The sequence below is a fragment of the Bubalus kerabau genome, chromosome 6 (genome assembly GCF_029407905.1).
Source record: "Bubalus kerabau isolate K-KA32 ecotype Philippines breed swamp buffalo chromosome 6, PCC_UOA_SB_1v2, whole genome shotgun sequence".
Classification (NCBI taxonomy): Eukaryota; Metazoa; Chordata; class Mammalia; order Artiodactyla; family Bovidae; genus Bubalus; species Bubalus kerabau.
In genome coordinates, this window is record NC_073629.1 from 4,304,975 (window position 1) to 4,330,671 (window position 25,697).

General features: G+C 46.7%; 1 protein-coding gene across 6 annotated transcripts in view; it reads left to right on the plus strand.

Moving 5' to 3' along the window:
- The window catches only part of LMX1A (LIM homeobox transcription factor 1 alpha), a 180,820-nt gene that overhangs the window by 150,894 nt on the left and 4,229 nt on the right, over positions 1 to 25,697 (plus strand). For 3 of the 6 annotated variants that reach the window (XM_055587212.1, XM_055587213.1, XM_055587214.1), the window contains exons 5-9: positions 12,551 to 12,723; positions 15,595 to 15,672; positions 17,421 to 17,490; positions 19,621 to 19,791; positions 22,077 to 24,249. In XM_055587212.1, the coding sequence (XP_055443187.1) occupies positions 12,551 to 12,723; positions 15,595 to 15,672; positions 17,421 to 17,490; positions 19,621 to 19,791; positions 22,077 to 22,237 (653 nt within the window). In that variant the 3' untranslated portion in view covers positions 22,238 to 24,249. Of the gene's footprint in view, positions 1 to 12,550; positions 12,724 to 15,594; positions 15,673 to 17,420; positions 17,491 to 19,620; positions 19,838 to 22,076; positions 24,250 to 25,697 lie in introns of those variants that run through there. The other 3 variants (XM_055587217.1, XM_055587218.1, XM_055587216.1) reach the window with 3 other exon arrangements.

The following is a 25,697-nucleotide window of genomic DNA, read 5'->3' on the forward strand; positions in this document are numbered from 1 at the left end:
AATTCTTTGGCACTCAGCTTTCTTTATTTCATCCTAGCTGAACCCAAGTATGGAAGTAGCTAGTAATTCTATAATAATTTCTATAGCTACTGGAAGTTGGTTGACACTGGTGAATTAATCTCTGAAAAATGAAAAGACAGGACTCCTCAGCATGCCTGTTAATGCACTGCATCACTTTGTTCTGTATACTTTAGATACAAACTACTTAAAAGTAATTATTAGTCTTCTGAGTGTTCAATGTGGTGGTGTATGTGGAGGATACAAAGATGATTTAGATTTGGTCTCTATAGAAGGGATGCAAAATTGTAACAATGGTAATTAGCCAGCATTTATGAAGTTCTTACCATGAGTTTAGTACGATAAATACTGTATATAAATTATCCATATAGTTATTATAACTATACTATTCAGATCAGATCAGATCAGTCACTCAGTTGTGTCTGACTCTTTGCGACCCCATGAATCGCAGCATACCAGGTCTCCCTGTCCATCACCAACTCCCGGAGTTCACTCAGGCTCATGTCCATTGAATCAGTGATGGCATCCAGCCATCTCATCCTCTGTCGTCCCCTTCTCCTCTTGCCCCCAATCTCTCCCAGCATCACAGTCGTTTCCAGTGAGTCAACTCTTCCCATGAGGTGGCCAAAGTACTGGAGTTTCAGCTTTAGCATCATTCCTTCCAAAGAAATCCCAGGGCTGATCTCCTTCAGAATGGACTGGTTGGATGTCCTTGCAGTCCAAAGGACTCTCAAGAGTCTTCTCCAACACCACAGTTCAAAAGCATCAATTCTTCGGTGCTCAGCCTTCTTCACAGTCCAACTCTCACATCCATACATGACCACTGGAAAAACCATAGCCTTGACTAGATGAACCTTTGTTGGCAAAGTAATGTCTCTGCTTTTCAATATGCTATCTACATTGGTCATAACTTTCCTTCCAAGGAGTAAGCATCTTTTAATTTCATGGCTGCAGTCACCATCTGCAGTGATTTTGGAGCCCAGAAAAATAAAGTCTGACACTGTTTCCACTGTTTCCCCATCTATTTCCCATGAAGTGATGGGACCGGATGCCATGATCTTCGTTTTCTGAATGTTGAGCTTTAAGCCAACTTTTTCACTCGCCACTTTCACTTTCATCAAGAGGCTTTTTAGTTCCTCTTCACTTTCTGCCATAAGGGTGGTGTCATCTGCATATCTGAGGTTATTGATATTTCTCCCAGCAATTTTGATTCCAGCTTGTGCTTCTTCCAGTCCAGCATTTCTCCTGATGTACTCTGCATATAAGTTAAATAAACAGGGTGACAATATACAGCCTCGACATACTCCTTTTCCTATTTGGAACCAGTCTGTTGTTCTATGTCCAGTTCTAACTGTTCCATGTTCCAGTTCTAACTGTTCCATGTCCAGTTCTAACTCCACATCTAAGAGGCAGATCAGGTGGTCTGATATTCCCATATCTTTCAGAATTTTCCACAGTTGATTGTGATCCACACAGTCAAAGGCTTTAGCATAGTCAATAAAGCAGAAATAGATGATTTTCTGGAACTCTCTTGCTTTTTCCATAATCCAGTGGATACTGGCAATTTGATCTCTGGTTCCTCTGCCTTTTCTAAAACCAGCTTGAACATTAGGAAGTTCATGGTTCACATATTGCTGAAGCCTGGCTTGGAGAATTTTGAGCATTACTTTACTAGCGTGTGAGATGAGTGCAATTGTGCGGTAGTTTGAGCATTCTTTGGCATTGCCTTTCTTTGGGATTGGAATGAAAACCGACCTTTTCCAGTCCTGTGGCCACTGCTGAGTTTTCCAAATTTGCTGGCATATTGAGTGCAGCACTTTCATAGCATCATCTTTCAGGATTTGGAATAGCTCAACTGGAATTCCATCACCTCCACTAGCTTTGTTCATAGTGATGCTTTCTAAGGCCCACTTGACTTCACATTCCAGGATTTCTGGCTCTAGGTCAGTGATCACACCATCGTGATTATCTGGGTCATGAAGATCTTTTTTGTACAGTTCTTCTGTGTATTCTTGCCATCTCTTCTTAATATCTTCTGCTTCTGCTAGGTCCATACCACTTCTGTCCTTTATCGAGCCCATCTTTGCATGAAATGTTCCTTTAGTATCTCTGATTTTCTTGAAGAGATCCCTAGTCTTTCCCATTCTGTTGTTTTCCTCTATTTCTTTGCATTGATCTCTGAAGAAGGCTTTCTTATTTCTTCTTGCTATTCTTTGGAACTCTGCATTCAGATGTTTATATCTTTCCTTTTCTCCTTTGCTTTTCGCTTCTCTTTTTTTCACAGCTATTTGTAAGGCCTCCCCAGACAGCCATTTTGCTTTTTTGCATTTCTTTTCCATGGGAATGGTCTTGATCCCTGTCTCCTGTACAATGTCACGAACCTCATTGCATAGTTCATCAGGCACTCTATTAACCCCATTTGACAAACCGAAACAATGTAGAGGCATCTTGGCTCAGACTAGCAGTAGTAAGTGATGGAGCACAATGTTGAGGCCAAGGCACTGCTCTTAACCACTGAGTTCTAGTGTCCATAATGAAATTTCATTTATTTATTTATTTTGCTATTCTGCAAGGCATGTGGGATCCCCAACCAGGAATTGAACCCATGCCCCTGCAGTGGAAGCGTGGAGTCCTAACCACTGGATCACCAGCGAAGTCCCCCATAATGAAATTTTCATATTAGTCCAGTACAATTTTTTTTTAAAAAATCTGAGCATTTGTCATTTTGTTTTTGTTTAAACGGTTGGAGAATAATGTCGAGCAACATATACAATTGTCTTCTAACTTGAATATACTTGAGTAACTAAAACATTGGAGGTAGACAAGCAGGTGCTCTGGGTATTTGGAAAGGGATGAAATTGACTTGGGAAGGAGCTGAGGGAGGCTTCAGGACAAGATAAATATGGATCTTTTTAGTGGAGAATTATGGAAACAAAAGAAGGTTTCGCCCTGCCCCCAGTCATTTCTTGGCTAATTACTCTGTTTTATTTTATTCTTAACATTTTAACATTGTTAGCAGCTATGCTAAGTTTTTCTTTCCTCCTTATCTCTCTTCTCCCACTAGGGATAGGAGAACAGTGACTTCCTGGACCTTGTGTATTCCTCCTTATCCTGGGTCTAGTACCAGTACACAGTAGGCACACTCATGTGTGGCTGTTGAATGACAGGAATTTCATATGAGAACTATGAGTTTCTTAATCAGTGGAAACATATTAAGTTCATGAATACCCAAGAGGTATAATAAAGTCAAAACATTTAAAATATCTCACATTTTTATGCTATTTTACGAATATTTTTCAAAGTGCTTTTACCTATTCTTACTGCTGAGTTCATAATACTGTCAGGATAGCTTATCGGGTCTTTATTCCCCTGATTTTACAAATTAGGAAGGTGGGGCTCAGAGAAGTTAGGTCATTTGCCTTAGGTCACACAACAGATGAGTGGTGGATGTAATATCAGAGGCTAGGTGTCTGACTTCCCTTGGCCTTCTTCTTTGGAGTCTACCAGTGGTTTATAGAATGGTCTAGAGCCTGAAGGCCTGACTGGGTACTGGCCTTGGTTTGTCTTCCAAACCAGCAGAGGGCCTGGCAGAACCAGAACATCTAGACCAAGGGGGTAGGCAGTCAGATCAGCTGTGGTTCTCTAGGCAAATTCTCCGTGTGATTAAGTCCACAGCGAATTTGTCCTAATATTTAGAATGTTTTAGCCAATTCACCCCAGGTCCCTAATCACCTAGAGGATTGTTGGTCTGGGTCTTTTTAACTTAGATAATTAACCCTTTGTCTTCCATTCCAGATAATTTTATCCTCCTGAAGACTGGTGATTAATGCAGCAAAATTGGATTATTCCAAAGAGATATGGTATTCAATCCACTTAAGTCAGTTCCTAAGTTTGGAGCAAACACACTCAAACCTTAATAATATAACCAAATCCAGTGTCATGCCCATCACACCCCCTGCCTAGTGAACCATCAGGTAGGCGGATTAATGAGCTTGTATTGAGACTGAAAGACTTCCCAGGTGGCTCAGTGGTAGGTAAAGAATCTGCCTTCCAACAGGAGATGTGGGTTTGAACCCTGATTTAGGAAGATCCTCTGCAGAAGAAAACGGCAACCCACTCCAGTATTCTTGCCTGGGAAATTCCATGGACAGAGGAGCCTGGCGGGCTACAGTCCGTGGGGTCGCAGAGTCAGAGATGACTTAGCGATTAAACAGCAGTTGAGACTGAGAGCAGAACCCCAAATATCTGATTTGACTTGTTATGAGCTTCCTGACCTTCTCTAAGTCTGGCTGAATCAAAAAGAACAAGTTGTGGTTTAGGCATCCATGCTTGATTGGAATACAGTGATGCTGGTGGAGAGGTGTTTTCTGATGTCCTGATTACCAAGATTTCCAGGACTGACAAAGCTATGCATAGTTCCATTGAACATTTACCTCTGCTTATCAGTTGGGGTTGCATGTGGCCATCTTTTCATTAAAAAGGGGAGGCCAAAGAGATGGGAAAACTCAGAGAGGAAAAGATACAGAGTGTGTGTGCCTGTATAGAAGGGAGAGGGAGTGAGGCAGGGTAAATGTCAACAGAAAGCCTATTGAAATGTGAAAAGACCCCAAACTGATGCAGATCTACAGAAATTCCACCAGTCAGACCAGGACTGTTTCTGTTCCCGACAAACCTCCCAGGCTCAAGGGGAACTTCAGGAACACCAGCCAGCCAAGGAAAGCAAAAGGAGAGGGTGCTAGGCTGTGGGGGGCGCCTGCATTCTCAGAGTGGAGACCGAGCTCCCCTCGGGGGACTACCCGGATGCCTGAGCTGGGTTCCCCTCTCCCTCTGCTTGGCATAGGAGCCTCCATCTGCAGTGGACATCGCTGAACAGAGGGGTTCTTCTTGGGACCCCTTACCCGTGGCCTGCTCAGGAGTGTAGCTCTGCTCCTGTCTGCCCTGATCCTGAAATGCTAGGTGCCCCATGACTGAGGATCCTCCCAGAGTGAGGGTTGGAGTGGCAGGGTGTGCCTGGGGAGAGTGGGGTGGAGTGAGGGGAACCAGGATTTAAAATAAGGTCTGTCTTTTTTGGACTGAAAAGAATGGCTTTTCTGGCAGGAGCTCAGAGTGGAAGATCCATCACCCCAGAAGCCCTTCCCTTTTCTCTCCTTACTCTTAAATAACAGTGATGCTGCCTCACCTGGTGCTACCTTGGTGATCCAAGTCCCAGGTATCCTTGGATCATCAGAACCCTGGGAGGCAGTGGAGGCAGGAGAGGGAAAATGGAAGTGGAAGACAGAGGATCCCAGCTGTGTGCCCTTCGGCAAAATATCACTCACCTCCCTGGGGCCTGGTTTACTCATGTGTAGTTTAAAAAAAAGGGGGACAGATAACAACACAATTTCTGCCTCCTAGTGTTCCAACAGAAACAATGAAATAATGCAATTGTAAAGGGAAGCTTTCAAGTGTTAGTTAAGGGAAAGGGCTGTTTTTTCATCTTATAGATAAAGAAATTGAGTCTCAGCAATGTGAGGAATCTATCCAAGGATACACAGCTGAGTAGCAAAACTAGAACTAGAATCCAGGTCTGCTGTTTCATGGCCAGAGTTACCTTCCACCAGGTAGGTGACTGCTCTTTTGATATAAAGAGTGGTCTTTCAGTGGTTACGGGAGACCTAGCTCCTAAACTGCCCCCACTCCTGGGCCAGGGCCCACACAGGTGACTGTCATTTGTTTATGCCTTATTTTCTGGGTAAAAAGTCTGAATCTCTGCTCCCTGCAGGAGTGTTTCTCACCTGGGCTTGGAAGTAGGCAAGCTTGGCGTGAAACTTGGCCCCACCACCTGGACCCTGTGTGTTGGGGGAGGTTCCTGAAGCTTTCTGAAGCTGTGATTATTCCTTAGGTAGGAGAGGAGTTCTTCCAGTACCTGCCATGCTGTGTTGCCATGGAGATGAGGTGAAATGTTTACCCTGGACACAAAGACTGACACCTGGCTGGTGCTTGGGATGTGGGCCTTCTCTTTTCTCAGGTCCCTTGTCTAGTGCTTTCTAGACTTCCCTGGTGGCTCAGACGGTAAAGCGTCTGTCTACAATGCGGGAGACCCAGGTTCGATCCCTGGGTCGGGAAGATCCCCTGGAGAAGGAAATGGCAATCCACTCCAGTACTATTGCCTGGAAAATCCCATGGACAGAGGAGCCTGGTAGGCTACAGTCCATGGGGTCTCAAGGAGTCGGACACAACTGAGCGACTTCACTTTTGTCTAGTGCTGAGACTTGAGAGACTTCCTCAACCCAGTCTGCAAAGCGGACCTGAGGGCCGGGTGGCATCATCCACATGTAGATACTGGTGTCTGCTTTCCTGGACCGCACAGCCCTTACCCGGGGTCCACACCTTTCCTGTGTAGTTCCAGCCACAGAACTGCCCCCATGCCTCATCATTGCTAATGACATTGGCTCAGGAACATCTGGGCCCCTGGAGAAAGCTCCACGTGCCTCTCCTGCTGTTCTTCTTCCCCAGATGTGCACACCCTCTGAGGCCCTGAGGCCCCCCTACTGGCCTGCATACACATTCTTTCCCCTTTTCTCTAGTCTCAGACTGAGCCCTTTTCCCCATTCCTGCCCTCTCCCCTGTGCCTGTCCGGACCAACTCCTTCTTCCTTGCATTTAGGCTCCTGCCTTCACTAGCTTGTCTGGCTCATTGACACCCTTCTTTCCTCAATGCCTTTATTTTTAAAAATTGAAGTATAGTTGATTTAGAGTATTGTGTCAGTCTCGGGTGTATAGCAAAGTGATTTAGCTATACACACATATATATTCTTTTTCAGGTTCATTTCCATTATAGTTTATTACAAGATATTGAGTATAGTTCCTCGTGCAATATAGTATGACCTTGTTGTTTATTTTATATATGGTATAAGTATAGAGCTATATAGTATAAATATAGTACTATATAATACTATACATATAGTATTATCAATATATAGTGTATCTGCTAATCCCAAACTCCTAATGTATCCCTTCTTTCCCCTTCTAAATGCCTCCATTTTTATTGATAGTCTTTTTTACCATGCCTGAAACTCATAACCAAATACTATGTTATATTTGTTGTTTCACACATGCTAACTCTCTCACATGCTTGCTGTCTGTTCCTTGAGAGCAAGGGGTCACCTCTGATGTCTGTCATCCCCGGGGCTGAGTACCTGGTGATGTGCAAGTGGACTGTATATTCAGTGAGCCTCACTTGCCAGGCCCAGGTCTTGCTCCCCTGCTATTTGACGTTCTCTCTTGACACAGAACACCCTGTCTGTCCTTTCCTGCCTAGCAGCTTCTGTACATTGCACGTCATTCACTTGCACCTCCAGCAACACCTGTATTCTGTCGCGTTCCCAGCCCCCTCCTCCAGCTCCTGTAAGCAGAGTTATTATTTTGGCACTTGATCGTTCTCCTCTTGTTAATCTGGGATCTGTAAGAGCAGAAGCCAAATCTCCATCATCTCTGTAGCTCAGAATTGTCCTTCTGCAGTGCCTGACACGGGAGCCCACAATAGATGCTGAGTGGATGCTGATGCAAAGTCCAAGGCAAATCTACAGAAACGTGATTTGGGTCTAAGTTGAGACCTCCTTGAAGTAATCTGTATAAGGCAGTTTCAAACTGTAGCTGCAGGGACGTCACTATTCTAGAGAGCTTGAATGCCTCTTGAATGTGAAATGCTGCCTTGCATCTATGCTCGGGGAGACTGGAATTCTGATCTTCTAGCACAGGGCAGCGACTGAAATAGTTTCCTATATATTCTGTCCTCATAAATTCCTCCCTTGCTGCTTTCCCTCCCCCTCCACCCACCACAAGTCCCAGAGCCTTCCTCTTCTCCCCTGCCTGAAGGACATTTATGAGGACCATCACAGGGGAAGCATCTGAGCCCTGTTCCTGCCTCTCCCTTCCCTCACTCAAGGGTCTCTGGTCCCCCTCCCTCACCCTCGCCTCCTGGGCCAAGCTCTGATATCTCTTGCCCAGTTTATGGGCCGTTGGGATTTTTCCAACAACCTGAAATGAATCTGGGAGGCCCCACAGGTAGTACAGCCTGTCTCGGAGCCATAAACCACGGCTGGTCTTTCATCTGCCATTGCTTATGTCACGAATGAGTGGGAGGACCAGGCAAAGGGAAGCTGTAGCCCCTGAGCCATTCCAGATTTTCTTTTTTACAAGAAAGTGGGAAGAAAGGCCCTGAGAAACATGCTCCAACTTTGTGCCAAGCAAATTCATTTCAGCCTGGTAGGCTGTGCGTGGAGACTTAATCTCTGGACTTTCCCTCTAGGACTCAGATTTATGCTGCGTTTGTGTCTAAATGGCCTCCAGGGATGCTGACATTTGTTGTTGGAGACAGCCAGTGGTGTTCCTTTCATCTCCGCTGAAGGGTGTCAGCTTAAATTATGAGGGATCGCTCTGGCCTGCATTTGGGTGTGGGAGCCTCTGGTGAGGCAGAGGGGCCAGCCCTCCCTCCACTCCCGTGACGTCTCTGCTGTTAGAAGGTTTTTCTTCATCTTCTGCTCTATGGTACTCCTGCTGGCCCAGTGAGAAATCTCCTGGCTCGTTTAGAACTTTCCTTTCTCTTGGACAAATCGTTAAGTGTATATTTGAGGCACTGCATACTTGCATGGAGAAGTCGGCATCAGAGGCAGGCAGTCCTCTCCTGCTGAAGGAGGCGGCAGGAGCCTGTGTTAACATCCCAGGAGTGGCCTGGAAAAGTCAGAGGGCACTGCTGCACTCATGTTCACCACCTGGCAGGCTGAAGCCAGCGATGGTCTGCATTCCCCTTGGCAGCTGGGTCGCGACATCTGTCTGCATTTTAGGAAATGCCCAGAGGCACTCCATTCCTCCATCTTCAGACTCTCTCTTGCTCAGATCTGCCAAGACACCTGAAATTTCACAGTGGTGACTGTTTGGTTGGAGGCATTTCCTGTTCCGTGTCTCTACACTGCTGAGCGTGCCAGAGGACACACCAAACTATGGCAGCCACTAACTCCTCAGTGTTGAACAGTGCTTCCTGCTCCAGAGTCAGAGCCTGAAAGCCTGGAGCACAGGATATGTAAGTTTTGACAGAGAACAGGTCAGGAGCGGTCCAGGGCAGGGGTCAGCACACTATGGTATGCGGGACAAGTCTGGCCGGGTGCCTGTTTGGGAAGTAGTTTTATTAGCACCCAGCCATGCCTCTTCTCCTGTCTGTGCTGCATTCATGCTACAATGGCAGAGTTGAGTGGTTGCAACAGAGACCATAAGACCTGCAAAGAATAAAATATTTTACTCCCTGGCCTTTGGCAAAAAAAGTTTGCAGATGCCTGCTCTAGAGCATCTAGTGTTTCTTGGAAGGCAAAATGGGGCCCCTTAGGAGACAGAAGAGAAAGACTGAACAGCAACAAGGAGGAATCAAAGGGAGAAAATGCACCACAAAAATGATAGAGGCACTCCAGGGTCAGATCTTAATCTCATCCTCCCTCTCCTCCCACGTCTGCCTGCCCTCCTTCTCCTCCTCTTCTGAAAACAAATGTTTTCATCTCTCCTCTCAGGGATGTAGAGAGAATGAGTGAGCAGCTGCTTGTGATGCCGCCCTAGCAGACGGTTCTCTTTGCCCTCCTCCTAGCTGTTCCATGATGGGATCTTGAGAAATGTGCACGTGCCTTAGCAGGGGTGAGTCCAGAGTACACAGATGGCAGGGGCCCCAGCCAACCACTTCTGGGGCTCTGAACAAACTTCACCCATCACATCTTCCTTCTGGAACCAGCCCTGATCCCCTCTCCCTCTGTTTTCCTCCTCACAAGCACTCGCACATTCACTTTCTATAAAACCAACTCACAGTGCAAGCTAGGGTCATGTCTGCAAAGAGAGAGGAATGAATGCTCGCATTTAAAACCATAACTCAGACTCCCATCAATGTGCAACTGTTAAGAGAAAACACGGATCTCAGATTAAGAACATGTCCTTTGAAATGATGATGATGATTTACTATGTACCTATCATACCTAGACAGTGCTAAACCCTTTACGTACATCATATTTAATTCCAACAACACCATCACCTTCTCCAATAAGAAAATTGAGTCTTGGGAATTTCTTGACAATCACACATCATCACCAGCAAGGCCAGAATTGAAACCCGAGTTCCTATGGCTCCAGAGCCCATGCTTGTGGACACCGGGCCATCATGCTCTTCTAATGGTTATATGAGCCATTATCATGGAACCTAGCATTATTTTAGATTTTGCATTTTCAATAATTGCATCATCCTAGTCATCAATATGCATTTGTATCAAGCTATGTGACCGTAAAAGAACCAGACTGACTCTGTAAGACATTTGCAAATTCCATTTTATGGACAAAACAGGTATAAGACATGTAGTTTCTGAAGGTGATATACAATTGCATATTAAAATCAGTTCTGTGCTTTGGATTGCTCACTCATTTGTTCCAGATTCAGTAACCTTGTAGTCATCTGCCTTGCAGGAGAGCTGCACAATTCTTGGCATGGGGTGTCAGCCACATTGCCTCAGAAATAGTACCCAAAGCATCAACAGTATCAGAAGAGCATCATTTGATCCCAAAGAATCCACTCAGAATTATTGGCTTCACAAAAGACTGAGTCTTGGGAGTCTCCGAGCAGCAGGATGTAGGGCCCAGCAAGGATGAATCTGCACCATCAATGGCCTCCTTTTTTCTACCTTTTCTCTCCTTACGGGATCTTCTTAGTTCCCCAAGGCTTTTAGTTCTTACATGCTTTTTTCTTGCCATTCTGAAAACCTCCTTCTAGAAAGATCCTAAAACCCCTTACTTCTTTTTTTTTTTTTGCAGATGATTCTGTTCTGCTTTATTTATTTTTTTTTTTTTTAATTTTATTTTATTTTTAAACTTTACATAACTGTATTAGATTTGACTTAGATCAGCTTACTGAATTCTCCCCTGGGAAAAGAAGCCTAGGAGTTGAAGGGGCCAGAGTCACCAATCCTTGTCATGAAGATTCTTCTTTAATCTCACCTTCATCCATCTTTTAGGTTTTATCATTTGTAGTCTCATAGGGAGTAAGGCAGAGAGGAAAAGATGTCCTTGCCATAACGTCTAATAGAAGCCTCCTGTGTCCCTCCGTGTTAGCTGCTTTGGGTATTCTTATCTCCAGGGCAGGCTCAGTGTAGGGCATCCCTTACACAGGGTTGAACTTAAAACAAGAGGCAGAGCTGGATGGAGACCTAGGTCTCCCTGTGTCAGACTGTTCAGTTACATTGCAAGGGTCATGCCATCAAGGAACTCACAGGTTCATCTTCCTTCACATTCAGACTGTAAGTCTAAAAGTTCATAGAGGAAAGCTGCTTAGCCATTGTCTTTCAGATAAAAAGAAGGTTTTTTGGCTCTAGCAGACTCAAAAAGTAGGATTAAACTAAGTCTAAACTCAAACATGGTATGCAAAAAAGCATCTTTCCAGAGGAGGTTGGGATGAAGAAGTAGGATGTGGAGCCCACACCCAGTGGGTCCCCTTGTCCTGGATTTCTTGAAGTGGCCAGAAGGGGACCAGAATGAGGGGACTGGAGCCGAGGAGGCTCTTGGGACAAAGGTTTCTCCTGGAGGAAAGAGGGCAGCTGAGCTGTGTAAGGACCCAGAGAGAAATGAGGGTCTTACTAGGGTAATGTGAGCACACAACTGCCTGTGGCTTTTAATGCCAAAAGTAGGAAGGAATCTCTCGCACACGGGTATTTCCTAGATCCTCAAGCATCTTCGCAGAAGTGTGAAATCTGTGGGATGCAAAAGGTAGCCTGGGAATGAATGTCATATGTACTAGAGGCTTTATTTCCTTCAAGTTACTCCTTGTATTGATCACTGCTGATAAAGTTGAAGTAAACACATACTAGTAAACACAAACTACTAGAGAATTATTTATTTTATAGACAGGCAGTTTTGACTAATTGCCTTTTATCTGTCTGTGCACATAGTTTGATGCTGGTCTTCTGAGGCCTTTTAAACAGTATTGTTTTTTACCTCCTGGCAGTGGCTAGTATTTCAGACATAGTATCTAGAAGTTATATATAACTTATCCAGGTCAAGAAAACTACACAAACTATTAGTACACGAATAACCATAATTAGTTATAAATAATTAGTACTGGGCATTTATTATATGCTTATCAGCCTTCTGAATGCCTTCTTGGTAACCTCATTTAATCCTCAAATAACCTCAGTGAAGTGTTCTCCTCTATCCCGATTTTACAGAGAAGGAAATTGATCCACAGAGAGTTAAGTCACTTGCTCAAGGCCACACAGCTGGTAAATGTGGAGCTAGGAGAATGTCCTGGGAGGAAGTCCTGAGCTGTGATGGTGGACTTCCTGGTTCCTATCTCCAAGTTTCAGAAATTTTTCCTTAGCCCCTTCTTGGGGGCTTTGGGATCAATACCACACAGGTTGTTTCATTCATATCTGAAGTCATCCTCAGAATGTAGACCTGAGTGTCTTATTATGGAATAACATACAACTCCAGATAGCAGCCTTGAGGGACTCAACACATTACTTCTGCTTCTTTCAGGGAAAAGTGATGATGAGGAAAGTCTTTGCAAGTCAGCCCACGGGGCAGGGAAAGGAGCCTCTGAGGACAGCAAGGACCATAAGCGCCCCAAACGTCCCAGAACCATCTTGACAACCCAACAGAGGAGAGCATTCAAGGCCTCGTTTGAAGTATCCTCCAAGCCGTGCAGGAAGGTACAGAGGGGAAGAAGGGAAGAAAGGGGATAAGGCCCCTCTTCTCTGTGTGTACCCTGGACTCTCTGGGGTGTCGATAGGCACCTGGGGGGAATAGGGGTGGGGAGTGCTGTTCGGACAGTCTGGGCGGGTGGCCTTGAGCCCCGTTGGAGGCTCCAGGGATCCCTGTAGTTGTGGCGGGGGCAGTGGTAGAATTTCCTTTTGCTTTTCGGCATGCACCATTCCAACTGGCTACTTCCTCTTACCTTTCATTTCATGACAGCAATGAGGGGATAATAAGGGGTTCCATTTGAGGTATAGCTCAAGATGCTACAATAGAAGAAAAATACAGTGGGTTGTAGCATACATTATTTTTTTGGTCCAGTTTGTTCTGCTTAAGGTGGTGATTTTGGCATTCATCCATGTTGCTGTTCACCCATTTTTGTAGTTGCATGGTATTCCATGGGTATACCATGGGTTGCTTGTCCCTTTACCTGTTGATGGGCATGTGGGTTCTTTCCAGTTTGGGGCTGTTACAGACAGGGCTGCTGTGAATAGATATGTAAAAAAAATACAGTGACTTAAGGAGATAAGAGTTCATGTTGCTTTCATATCATAGTCCAGAGGTGAGCAACACAAGATTGGCCGGGAAACTCTGTCTCATCACATGGGTCTAAGGGACTGCTCCAGATGTCACCATTTTTTGCAGCTACCATGGTGGAAAAAGAGGGAGTAGGGTGGGGGGTGGGGGGCAAGCAGTTGCTTTTTAAAGGACATACACACCCTGGGATTTTTTGCATCACTCTCCTGTGTTGGCTAGAATTTAATCCCATGATTACAAAGGGACCTGGGAAATGAGTCCATCTAGGTATCCATATAAATCCCTAAAACTTAGGAATTCAGTTGCTAAGAGGAAGAAAGAGAGAATTCATTTTGGAGACAATTAGTAGTCTCTGTCACAAATAGCTGCATTTACTTAAGTACCCGCCATTTATTGACTCTGCCATACCAGATACTGTCTTTTATGCAACAAAGATAAAAAAAGAAATGTTCTTGAAATTGAATTGAAATTCATAGAAGAACGATATTTAAAAATTTTAGCATTGTTTTTCCTCTCTCCCTCTGTGTAGGAATCAGTTTTTGCTGTGGTAACAAACAAAATCTTAGCGGCTCCAACAAACATTTATTTCCTACTGCTAGGCTGTGGGTTGGCTGCTGGTTCAGGTTCGGGTCTGCCCCACATGTCTGTCATTAAAGGGTCCAGGCGACAGGAGCCGCAGCCACCTGGGGCACATGGGTCTCCTGACAATGGCAGAAGGCAAGAGGCTGAGTTCCACTGGGCATGCCCAGTGGATCTCCATGGAGATCACTCACTTCACATCCAGTAACAGTCCATGGGCCACAGCAAGTCACGTGGGTAAGCCCACTGTGAGTGCAGGGGAAGCACATACCCATCCAGGAGTGGGAAGGATGGTTATTTGCTGAACCATAATACATCCTCCCACCACTTCTGACTTTTGAAGTTTCAACTGCCGAGTGCTTTCTTTCCCTGACCTCACTGCCCCATAAGTTCCAGCAGAACGAGCTGGTAGAAAGTGAGCCCCAAAGTAGACGTGCATAAGGGCCAATTCCCACCTCCCTCGGCGGTTTGCTTGTTCTGCATGTACTAGACCCCCAGCCTCTGTGTGGCCTATGCCCACCGCCTGTCTCCGGGCCACCAGCAGGGAGGAGCTGTGCGCTGGGACCCTGGGGAGAAAGCGCAAGGGCCAAGACAGAGGGGCAGCCTGGAGCTGGGAGAAGGGAGAGGCCACTCGTGTCTGGGAAATCAGGCGAGGCTTTGTGGGACAGGTGGCTTCTGAGCCGGGCCTCTGAAGGGTGGATAGGGTTTCTGCAGGTGGCCGTGGGCCCCTGCGTACACTGCTGTTTAAGTTGGCTTAGCAGAAGGATGTGCTTTAAAAATCTGCTCTAATCATCCCGTTTCTCCTAAGCTTGAGCCTGAGTGGCATGACAAAGGTAAACGCTTCCCCAGGCCTCCAGCTTGCTCTATTTTCTATGTTTACTCAAGGAGCTCCTAAGTCTCATCTCCTCAGAATCTAACCATGAGGGGCCAGTGTGTCTCGGCCACTCTTGGGAGATCTATGCCTCTTCCCTCTTCCCTTCTGGCCCATCCCTCGCCATGTGCCTGTACGGAGGGCAGATGTTTAAACCCCTCTCTTCACGAGAGGGGCCTCGATTTGTCCTGTCTCTTCATAGCCCCAGGCCACGTACCCACCTCAGTGTGGTCTGCCTTGCTCTGTCAGATCCCAGATGGCTCTTGTCTTATCTTTTTTGACGGCTTGCTGTAACTGAATATTCCCGAGACACCCAAAGTGACCTAGAGCTATAAGGGACAAAACCAAACATTTGTCAGTGAATTAAGACAGGAGAAGAGAGCAAGCAAGAACTATTTGTTTTTGCAAAGTGATTTTTCACCCTCAGTTCTCCTTAAGTAGGTTATGGCATATACCTGACATATAGCTGAAACCCCAAAATAGATTTTGCTAGTATCTAAGAACTGCTTGAAGGCCCAGGTTCCAGAGGATGAGAAATCCAGGAACACTTCTTAAAATACAAACCTAAATGAAAGCTTCTTCTTCTCACTTACCTCGGACGCACTGTCTCTCCATACAAACCTAAATGAATGCTGCTTCTTCCCCTCACTTTCCTGGGGGCGCACTGTCTCTCCCACTGAAGGGAAGCAATGCTCTGTGTTTGGGATTTTGCTGAGCATTGAATAGTCACCAGCTGCTGTGTGGGATGCGGCCTGTTGGGCTCTGCACTGCCCAGGAAGGGTTCTGCCTTCTACTCTGACATGCCAATATTTCTGTATCTCTAATGTTACGTATTTTTAAGGTGAGGGAGACCCTGGCTGCAGAGACAGGGCTGAGCGTCCGTGTGGTTCAGGTGTGGTTCCAGAACCAGAGAGCTAAGGTAATCTGCTTCTTACTTCTGTCTCTGTGTGGCCAGTTTCCTGAAATGATAGTAGAATGTTGTACTTGCCCGCAAATTTTCTAACTTCAATTCATTGGATAGACTAGTGCTCTCAATTCGGAAAGTCTATGATGAGCAGTCATTTCAGCCACAGCATACTTGCAGAAGGGCATTTGTTCTAGTGGGATGCTGTTGTTTTCCTTGTGACTGTGACTGGCAGTTGTTTTCATGAAGAAATGCCTTTCTGTGTCTTGGTAAAAGCAGGTTCTTTAATTCCTACTCATTTAACCCAGATGCCAGAGTTCCTTTGAAATTTCAGAAGGAAACCAACATAGCACCCATATGATTGGTCTAAGACAGCATTATGGCACATGGAATGGATGTCCTAACTCACCTTTCCTAGTGTCCCCCGTCCCTATTAGATCATGTTGTCCTCTGGATCCTGCCAAGGTGTGCATACCCCTGCCACAGCCTCTCATTTCTCTTAGACCTTTCCTTATTTATCTTCCTACCTGTACACAAGCATGTGTTGGGCTTCCCAGGTGGCACAGTGGTAAAGAATCTGCCTGCCAATGTAGGAGACACAGGAGATGTGGATTTGATCCCTGGATTTGGGAAGATTCCCTGAAGGAAGAAATGGTGATCCACTCCAGTACTCTTGCCCAGAAAACTCCATGGACAGAGGAGCCTGGTGGGCTACAGTCCAGGGTGTTGCAAGGGTTGGATATGACTGAGCACACACACACACACACACACACACGTGTTAGTGGCCCATTTATCTAGACCTCTAATCTTTAGTGGGCGATGGATTCGTATCTCATTCGCTAATCGTGATTGGTTAAGATACTATTTCCCTATCTGAATTCCTCAGACTGGGCTTCTGGTGTGTAGTCCATGGTCTTGTCTATGAAAGAATTTCATAGTTCAGTAGGTTTGAGAGAACCTATAGCCTATGTATTCGTAAGCAGGGAGCATATTTGAAGTTCTGAGAAATCTTGCAATAAAGAAGTTTTTTAAAAATCTAATGTTCCCTACACACACACACACACTCAAAAACCACCTGAAGACCCCATTTCCAGAGGATGAGAAACCCAGGAACACTTCTTGAAATACATACCTAAATTTATGCTTATTTTTCTCTTCATTTACCTGGGGAATGAAGGTTTACCTAATGTTGCCCCCCTGCCCCACACACACCGAGGATCTCATGAAACCCTAATGTTCCACAGAAGACACTTGGAGAAAGATTGGGTTGATGTGTTCCTTCTGGGAAGTTAGTGTGCTTTGGGAGACAAGCTCCTTGCCTAAAGGCATGCATGTCCTGGTAGGAGTCTCTGCCACAAGGGCCAGAGGGTGGAACGGCCTCTTGGCTCATGCCAAATCACAGGTGTCAACAGGCCCTTACTGCACATCTAAGCTGAGCTGCAGACTGCACATCCCTCACTTACACCTCACATTAAACTGTGACGCCATAAGCAGCAGGTTTTATTTGTTGAGAGGGCATCCCTGTTGCTGCCAAGAGCAGCTGCCCTGAGGCTTCCTAGCCAGCTGTCTTTCCACGGCTGCAGTGTAGAAATCCCTCAGCCGCCATGCGTCAGGCTCAAGGCACCCGAAACGTGGATTCTGTCCTGAGTAAAAGCTAGGGAAGGGGTCCTTCTGCTTTCCCCCTGAGCCGATGCCCCCTGGCCTAGCTGTGAGAACCTGCTGCAGGCCCCCTGACTTCTAATCCTGAGTTCTCTGCTCCCCAGATGAAGAAGCTGGCCCGGCGGCAGCAGCAGCAGCAGCAAGATCAGCAGAACACCCAGAGGCTGAGTTCCGGTAAGCTGGCACCTCCTCCTGGCCAGGCCTCTCCTGCCAGGGGCCTCTAACTGCCCTGCCCTTGGAATGACAGCTCTGGGCTCCCTGAAGCCCAGTCCACACTCACTTGGGAGAAGGGACCTTCCAGGGAGGACCAAACCATGAGAACTGAGAGAGGTCAGAGGGCACTGGCTGAAGGCCCAGAATTGTGGATTGCAGGTGGCACTAACCAGTCCAAAGCCCCCGTGCCCAGACCCCGCTGTGGCATCCGGGCCTGTGTCGGGGCCTACCTGCAGAGTCAAAGACACGCCCTGTTTCTCATCCAGCCTGGCCCTCCTTCTTCTAGGCAAATCAGCTTCATAGAAGACACCACAGTGACTTACAATCCTTTCTAAAATAATATGAAATAGTAAAAATAATGATAGTGGGAAAAAAAAACCCTCCTTTGCTCAGCACCTTTGCTCTCACTCATGCTGACCCTGACTCACAGCTACCAACCCCCAAGGTGAGCAGAGGAGTTATTAATATTTCCATCTTACAGATGCACAAACAGAGGCTCTGCAAGATGGACCACAGTCCTAGATCAGTGAAGGATGGAGTTGGGCTGGAACCTGTCTCTTTAACACCCACTTGGTCATGCTGCCTTAGCTTGCCCTTACCTCCAATGTACCTTCATCTGTTGTTTTTTAATAGGGGTGATGTGCGGAGTGGGGAGAGTGTGAAACAGGACAAGCTACGGGACCCTTTAAGGAAATTAAAAGAAAAAAAGCAAGAATGACGATATTAAACAGTATCATTCTTAAAGGGACATGGCCCCAGCCTCAGCTGCCCAGTAGAATCTCCGGAGTGGTCTGTTTGCGCCCTGGAGCAGGGATTCTCGCCCTTTAAGAGGCACCGCAATGACCTGGTATTGGTGTAGATTCTGATCCTTGAGATTATGGTGGGCCTGAAGAGTCTGCATTTTTAATAAATTCTCATTCCTGCTGGCCTGTGGACCATACTTGGAAGGCTGTGGAAAGTGGCATCGGTTATCTGGCCCCTAAACAGAACCCCTTACCTTCATGGACCTTGCCTTACACTTGATACCAGGGCTAGACTCCATCAAGAATTTGAGTTCTCCAGTCAAGAGCTCTTTCTATTCCTTACCTTTGAGGCCAAATAGTATCTTAATGACAAGAGAGGTGCTCTGGTAGAAAAATCAAGCAAGAACATGGGCAGCTGGGCAGGGTGGAGCCAAGCTGGTCAGAGGACCTGAATCTGCCGCAGCTCTATGTGCAATGCTGTTGGGAGATCTGAGACCTGCCTTTCTGTCTCTCTGCACCTCGGGCTTGCATCCCTAGGGTATGGTAGTGCTGTCGGATAGTCACACAACCCTGTGGGCCTCAGAGAGGGTCACAGATCGGACAGGGCTTCAAGAGGAGCCATGCGAGTTGACTCCATACGGGCCAGCGTGCTCAAAGGGAGGAGAAGGCATCATGGCATTATGAGAACACAGACTCCTAGTGCTTGGAACTTTGAAGAATTCTAGGGGCAGCTCCTAGGGTGGACTTAAGGTGGAACTAGAGTCTGAGAGTTAATACAACCATGTTCAGAGAACCACGGCAGGATGTGGAAGGGGGAACTGAGTCCTCCTTTTCTGATGGAATTGTGTACACAGCAGAGCAAGTTGCAGACCCAAAGCGCACACACACCATCTCGTGGAGTCTTCATATCAGCCCCACAAGGTCCCCTGGATCAATATGATGAACCTCACTTGACTGACAGGATCCTAATGGGGTAACGCTGGAATGATCTTTAGATGTGTCTACTCCGTTGGCTGCCAAGCCTGTGTGTAGCATCAAATGCCTTTGTCTTAATGATATGGTTCAAGGAAGCTCTCCAAGTACAACACTCATCCCCTTTCTCTATCCTTCAGCATAGTCACTGGTGGCCCGTGGTAGGGCATACGCTGGGAATCACTGATGTCACCTCATCTCTTCTCTCCTGTAAATGAGGAAAGTAAAATGATGTCTCCGTGGCCACACGACATGTGCGGTCCCCAGCCAGTGGGGCACATGACATTCAGAGCTTGTTCAGAGGCCCTGCCCCACCTTCAGCATGAGATACTGGGCTGCACGTGGAGAATTATTTATCTTCTTCTTTGTCCCACAGCTCAGACAAATGGTGGCGGGAGCGCTGGCATGGAAGGGATCATGAACCCCTACACGGCTCTGCCCACCCCACAGCAGCTCCTGGCCATCGAGCAGAGTGTCTACAGCTCAGATCCCTTCCGACAGGGGCTCACCCCACCCCAGATGCCTGGAGACCACATGCACCCCTATGGTAAGAGGGACTCAAGCCCCGCAGGGACCTCGCACAGCTTGCTTGCGTGAGTTTTTCATCCCCTCCCAGTTCCCCTCCCTATGCAGTTCCTAGTTGCTCATTAAAGTTCCAAAGCAGAATAAGTGTCCCATAAAATGCTAGAATCACATAACCTATGGCTCCAGAAGTAAGACCAGTACGCATATCCATGAGTCATGTTTGCATCTATTCTCCTTTTTAAAAACTTTTTGTTTGAAAAGGAGGTTATGTTTTCACTGTAGACCTTTTTGTTGGGATTTAACTTCCCAAGTCTTCCATTTCCTGCCAGATACCACACTTCTGGGAGTAGGAAATGGCAACCTACTCCAGTATTCTTGTCTGGAGAATTCCATGAACAGAGGAGCCTGGCAGGCTACAGTCTCTGAGGGCACAAAGAGTCAGACCTGACTGAGCAATTAAGCACAAACACCACACTTACCTTGCTGTGGCACACTCATGCCGGGTACACACTCGTGCAGTGCATGGGACCCACGTGTGATTCCTGGGTCAAGAAGATCCCCTGGAGCAGGGAATGGCTACCCACTCCAGTATTCTTGCCTGGAGGATTTCATCAACAGAGGAGCTTGGTAAGCTTCAGTCCCTGGCGTCGCAGAGTCGGACAGGACTGAGAGACTAACACTATCACTTCCACCACACTTACAAGTTCATGAGCATTACCAGCAGTGATATAGTCAGAGGCCTTAAATATGCAGTCTTACATAAGAAAGAATACATGGAAAAGCACGGAAAACAAAGGTTCTAATCGGATTCTCCTATTATGGACACGAGTAGGTATTCTCATGTCATTCCTAAAACATAAGCTGACTTGTGAAGTAAAGTCCCAGTCCCACTTGCAGCCAAAATGGGATTGCTTTAAAGGCAGGGTGTGGGAGCAGCTGAGATTCCCCCACTTTCCTGGCTTGCTTCTGAAGCCAGTGGACAGCAGCTGGGGCCTGGATGCCCTGATGGAGCGGGCAGGCTCTAGAGTTGAAGGCTGAAGTTCAATTCAGAGTCAAATACAGGCCACTGGGTTTTTATACAGAGAAGGTATATGGCCTATGTAATGCATTTGCCTGTACTGGGAAATCTGTAATCAGTAACCCTGATAGTGAAAAATAAAGTTTTATTCAGTACGCCTTCAAAATGTTAGTATCCGAGATACATGCCTCCGTGCACAGATTTTGTCAACTTCTTTTTTGCCTTCATTATAAAATTATCTATATTGTTGAAATCAGCCCTATCTTTCCCTGTGATGCATTCAGCAAACATGTATAAAGATCCAGCCACTTGCAGGGCCATCATCGACTAACCTCATTCACTCATACCCACGTAGACACATATGTGCGTGCTCAGTGGAGGCCATCTTCTTTGCTTCCTGAGAAGACACATCTATGCCTGTCTGCACTCCTCTGCTATGCAAAAGCAGGACAAATAGCTCTTGTTTTTTTGCCAATTCATACATTTTCAGAGTCCTAGGGGTCTTGTTACGTAAATTACTCCTGTGATGAATCCTTTAGTACAATGAATAATTAAAGCCACATGACGAGTTTTATGAACAGCAGTTTTCCTCTCTCCCATTTACTTGAAGTGGAGGTGACATGTCCACACCTCCAGGTTCTGGTCACAGTGGTCCCCCAGCTCTTCCTCAATTTGCCCTGCTAGTTTCTTTGTCAAAGGTTATACTAGTTGAGTGCAGATACCTAACCTTCCTTTCCTTTGCAGTACAAATCTGGGGAAACAGCTGGCACTCAGTATGTTTGTGCTGTTTGAAAGGACAAGTATTATCACCAGTGGATTCGTGAGCATCATTCACAGAGTCGATATTTGTTTTCTTACCCTCCCTCCTGCAAGAACCTTTTCTATGGCCAGAGTCCTCTAGAAGCCCTGTGCCTGCCTCTGCAGCCTGCGGTGCTGGGTCTTGCCCACTCCCCACTGCCAGTGTCTAAACACTCTGATATTTGCTTATGCTGCGCTGGGTTTAGCACTACTTTGTCAGATCCTAGTTTATGTTATTTTCAGTTGTTACACGTTAGACATAGCCCTCTAAGGAGGTCTTTGGTGGGCAGGGATTCTGCCCCCTCCTACTCTTCTATGTAGCTCTCCTGTTGCCCCCAGCGCTCCCCCTTCCCAGCACCCAGTAGAAGGCTTTCCACGGTGGGGACGGGGTGGTGTGCTTAGACCGTGCAGGCCGAATTCAGCTGAATGTCCCGGCATCGAGTGAGTCCCTCCTTCCGGACCTTCATGGCAGTGTTTCGTCTCCGTTTCAGGTGCTGAGCCCCTCTTCCACGAGCTGGATAGTGAGGACACCTCCCTCAGTAACCTGGGTGACTGTTTCCTAGCAACCTCAGAAGCCGGGCCCCTGCAGGCCAGAGTGGGAAACCCCATTGATCATCTGTACTCCATGCAGAATTCTTACTTCACCTCTTGAGTCCTCCCCTTGAATTCTGTGGCTCAGCTCCCGTTCTGGAACAACTGTGTTACGTGAGGGGTCGACTGGCTTTAGTATGGGGAGGCAGGGCAGAGGTGGGGTGGGTGGGAGTTTTGTTGGGGATGCTGTTGTATAATGATATGGTGTAGCTTGGCATTTCCAAAGACTGAATACATTACGGATTGCATAGTTTAATGTTTCTAATAAGAGTCTTAGTGTTAGGTACGAAAATGTGTTTATCATTAAGGACAGGGACTTTTAATATAGGCATTTTCATGCAAACTAGATACTAGAGACCCCTAACAACTTCCCACCATTTTGGGGGGAAGCTCTTGTCAAGAGGTGCATATGTCTGCCCATCCACACACCCATAGACAGACAAACGGATAGATAGATGTGTGCGTGAGTGTGTAACCTTTCATACTTTATCATCAAAGTTTATTCCTAATTATAACAGACACCAACTGTACAGCAAAAAGTAACTTTATTTTCAGTGTGAACTATATTTAAGGAAATGCTTGATGCACTTAAGTTATAAAATGAGATAATTTACTTTTATAAACTTTATTTTGAGTTTGAAGAGACTCGTGGGCAGGGCAGAGAGCGCCGCTCCACCGAGGCCCATAGCTTTGAGTGCTTGAGTTAATTCTGTTTTCAGAGAGTGTCGTTGAGGTCTGGAAAGCAATTACTCTGTGTGGCTGACAGTATTCACTGGTGGATTCTTGCTCTGTTTGAGGTGGAATCAATCACTGGGCTTGTGGGGGGACAGAACCATTCCTGATCATTAGGAAATTTAAAGCCTAGACTCTTTGGCTTTCTTTGAAATTCAGACATGTGACTGTTGGGAAGTCACACGACTAGGAAATTGACTAGGAAAGTCAATTCTGCTCTTGAACTTCACCATCTGCAAGTGTGGGATGAGGCTGATAGTATTTACCTACCTCACTGGGGACACTGAGGCTTAATTCAACCCCAGGACACATGAGCAGGGCTGAGACTAATATCTATACTTGCTTAAAATCCAGCCAACCAGCCACTTGGCAAAGGAGGATACCTGGGCCTATAAGGCAGGAGCCTGAGGGCAACTCTGCCTGCTATAGAACCCCCGGCAAGCCTGGGCTGCACATACTATGTCAGGGCAGCCCAGGAGGACTAGAGGCTCTCGATGGGGAAGAGGCTGTGACAAATGGGTTGGACAGGTTATTATCATATTTTAGACCAGAGGTTGCAGCCTGCAGGCCTGTATTTTATGGCCTGTCTCCTAAGAAGAGTTTTTCTATTTTTAAAGGGTTGTTAAAAAAAAAAAAAAAAAAGGAGGGGAGAGAAAAACATGCAACAGAATATATGTGAGCTGGAAAGCCTGAAATAGTTACTATCTGTAATATCTGGCTCTTTTCATGAAAAGTTGGCTGACCCATGGTCCAGATGCTCTTTCTGCTAACAGCCTCTTGGAGCTCATAGAGGCAGAGGAGGTCCTGGTGGAAACCCAGGGCTCCTCCTCCTGGCTCCCTTTCGTGTTGCTGAGCACAGAAGACCCAGCTGCCATTGTAAACAGGGACAATTCCACCCCCTGTCCACCAATTGTGGTGCTAAGATGGGATCCTTCTGTCTTAGGAGGCCTCTTGAGAAACCAGAACAAGTTGATGGGGAAGACAGAGGACTCCTCCGAGAGGGGCCGGGACAGGGTTGGCCTCACTCCTAGGGATGTCACCAGTCATCAGGGCTTTGGTCCCAGCTACGTGTCCCCATCACTGTCTGCAAGGCCAGAGGGAACACAGCTCCCTATGATAGAATCACTGTTGTGTGATTTTTGTGCTCTTTTTTATAATTTATGCAAACCACCGAGAAACCTAAACCAGTCTGCTGAGTGAAAATCATGCAGACACTCTATGACTACACAGGCGTCCATGGTGAAGATCAGTTAGAGAAAAGCAGTAGATACTGTGTGAGTGAAGATGAGTAGAGATCCTTATTCCGCTCCTTAATGGCATACCAATTAAAAACCTCTTACAAACGAGCTGGTGTTTATTTAGGGGCAGGGGTGGTTGGCAGGGGGCTGGGGGACCTGGATGTTTTGTTAGCAGTGGCCGAAGCTGCCCATGCAGGGAAAACCTGACCAAGTGAAGACAGCAAAACAGAAGGGGAAAGCGGCTTTCACCTTCCTGCCGAGATGGACTCAGAGACCTCAATCCCTACAGACGCCTCTCCAGGAGGAGATGCTGGGAACAGTCCATCCTCCCAGCAAGTTCACTCAAGGCAGGGCAGTCTGTGATATGCATTTGCTTGGATATCAGAGCAGAGTCATGGGCAGGAGAAAGATTTCTCATGCAGGACTGCAGGCAGGTGCCTTGCCAGGATCACGGTCAGAACAACAGACAGTGTGGCTCCCTTGATAGATTCTCCCCAAACCCTCAACAATTTTAAATATGATTATGAATGGGCAAAGATTATGCTTATGAAGTAAAGAAGTCAGGAAATAGTATGGCTGGAAGACCATAGACATACTCAGAGGAGAGGTGGCATTGTTTTGAATATTCTTTCTACCCACTGCAGTATTCTTGGGCTTCCCTTGTGGCTCAGCTGGTAAAGAATCCGCCTGCAATGCAGGAGACCTGGGTTCGATCCCTGGGTTGGGAAGATCCCCCGGAGAAGGGAAAGTCTACCCACTCCAGTATTCTGGCCTGGAGAATCCCATGGACTGTGTAGTCCATGGGGTCGCAAAGAGTTGGACATGACTGAGAGACTTTCACTTTCACCCCCTGCAGTTGTTCAGACCCTTCCACCCCCAACCCTGGCTCATGCACCCACTGTTAGAAGCTGGCTCTGGTTCTCACTGAGGGTCTAGAAGGAGAAATTGGTGGGCAGGTGGTGTCCACCCAGGAAACGTCTATCTCAGACTGGCCTTGACTGAGCTACCTTGGGTTTCATCTCCAGTTTCCAGACAGAGCTTAGACATGAGACCTTCACCCCTCATGTTTGCCTGCTTGGCATCCACTCATCCTGCAGCATCAGCCTAGGTTTGGCTCCCTCAGAGAAGTCTGCAGGGCTGGGTTGCCTGCCTGCCTGTGTGGAGGAACTAGACTAATGCTACCTGCTGTGACCACCCCTCCCAAATTTAGAATAGCTCTACCACAAGAGAAATTTCTATTTTTGCTCACATAAAAGGCCTGGGAGGGGGTTTGTGTGAGAAGGGCACCTCTTTTCCATCCAGGATTCCACTGGGGATTGGTTATTTCCTGTTTTCTTTTCTCCCCACTTCCAGCTGAAAGTGGATATGTCTAGATCCAAATCCAGCTTCCCCTTACTAACTGCATGGCTTTGGGCAAGTTACTTCCCCCTGCTTAGCCTCTGACCCCTCATCCACAGGGCTCAGTGCTTTTCACGAGCTACTGCAGAGAGGGTGATGAGGGCAAGTGAGAAAGCTCACGCCAAGAGCTGTCCTGGGCACGTGTGTTAGCTG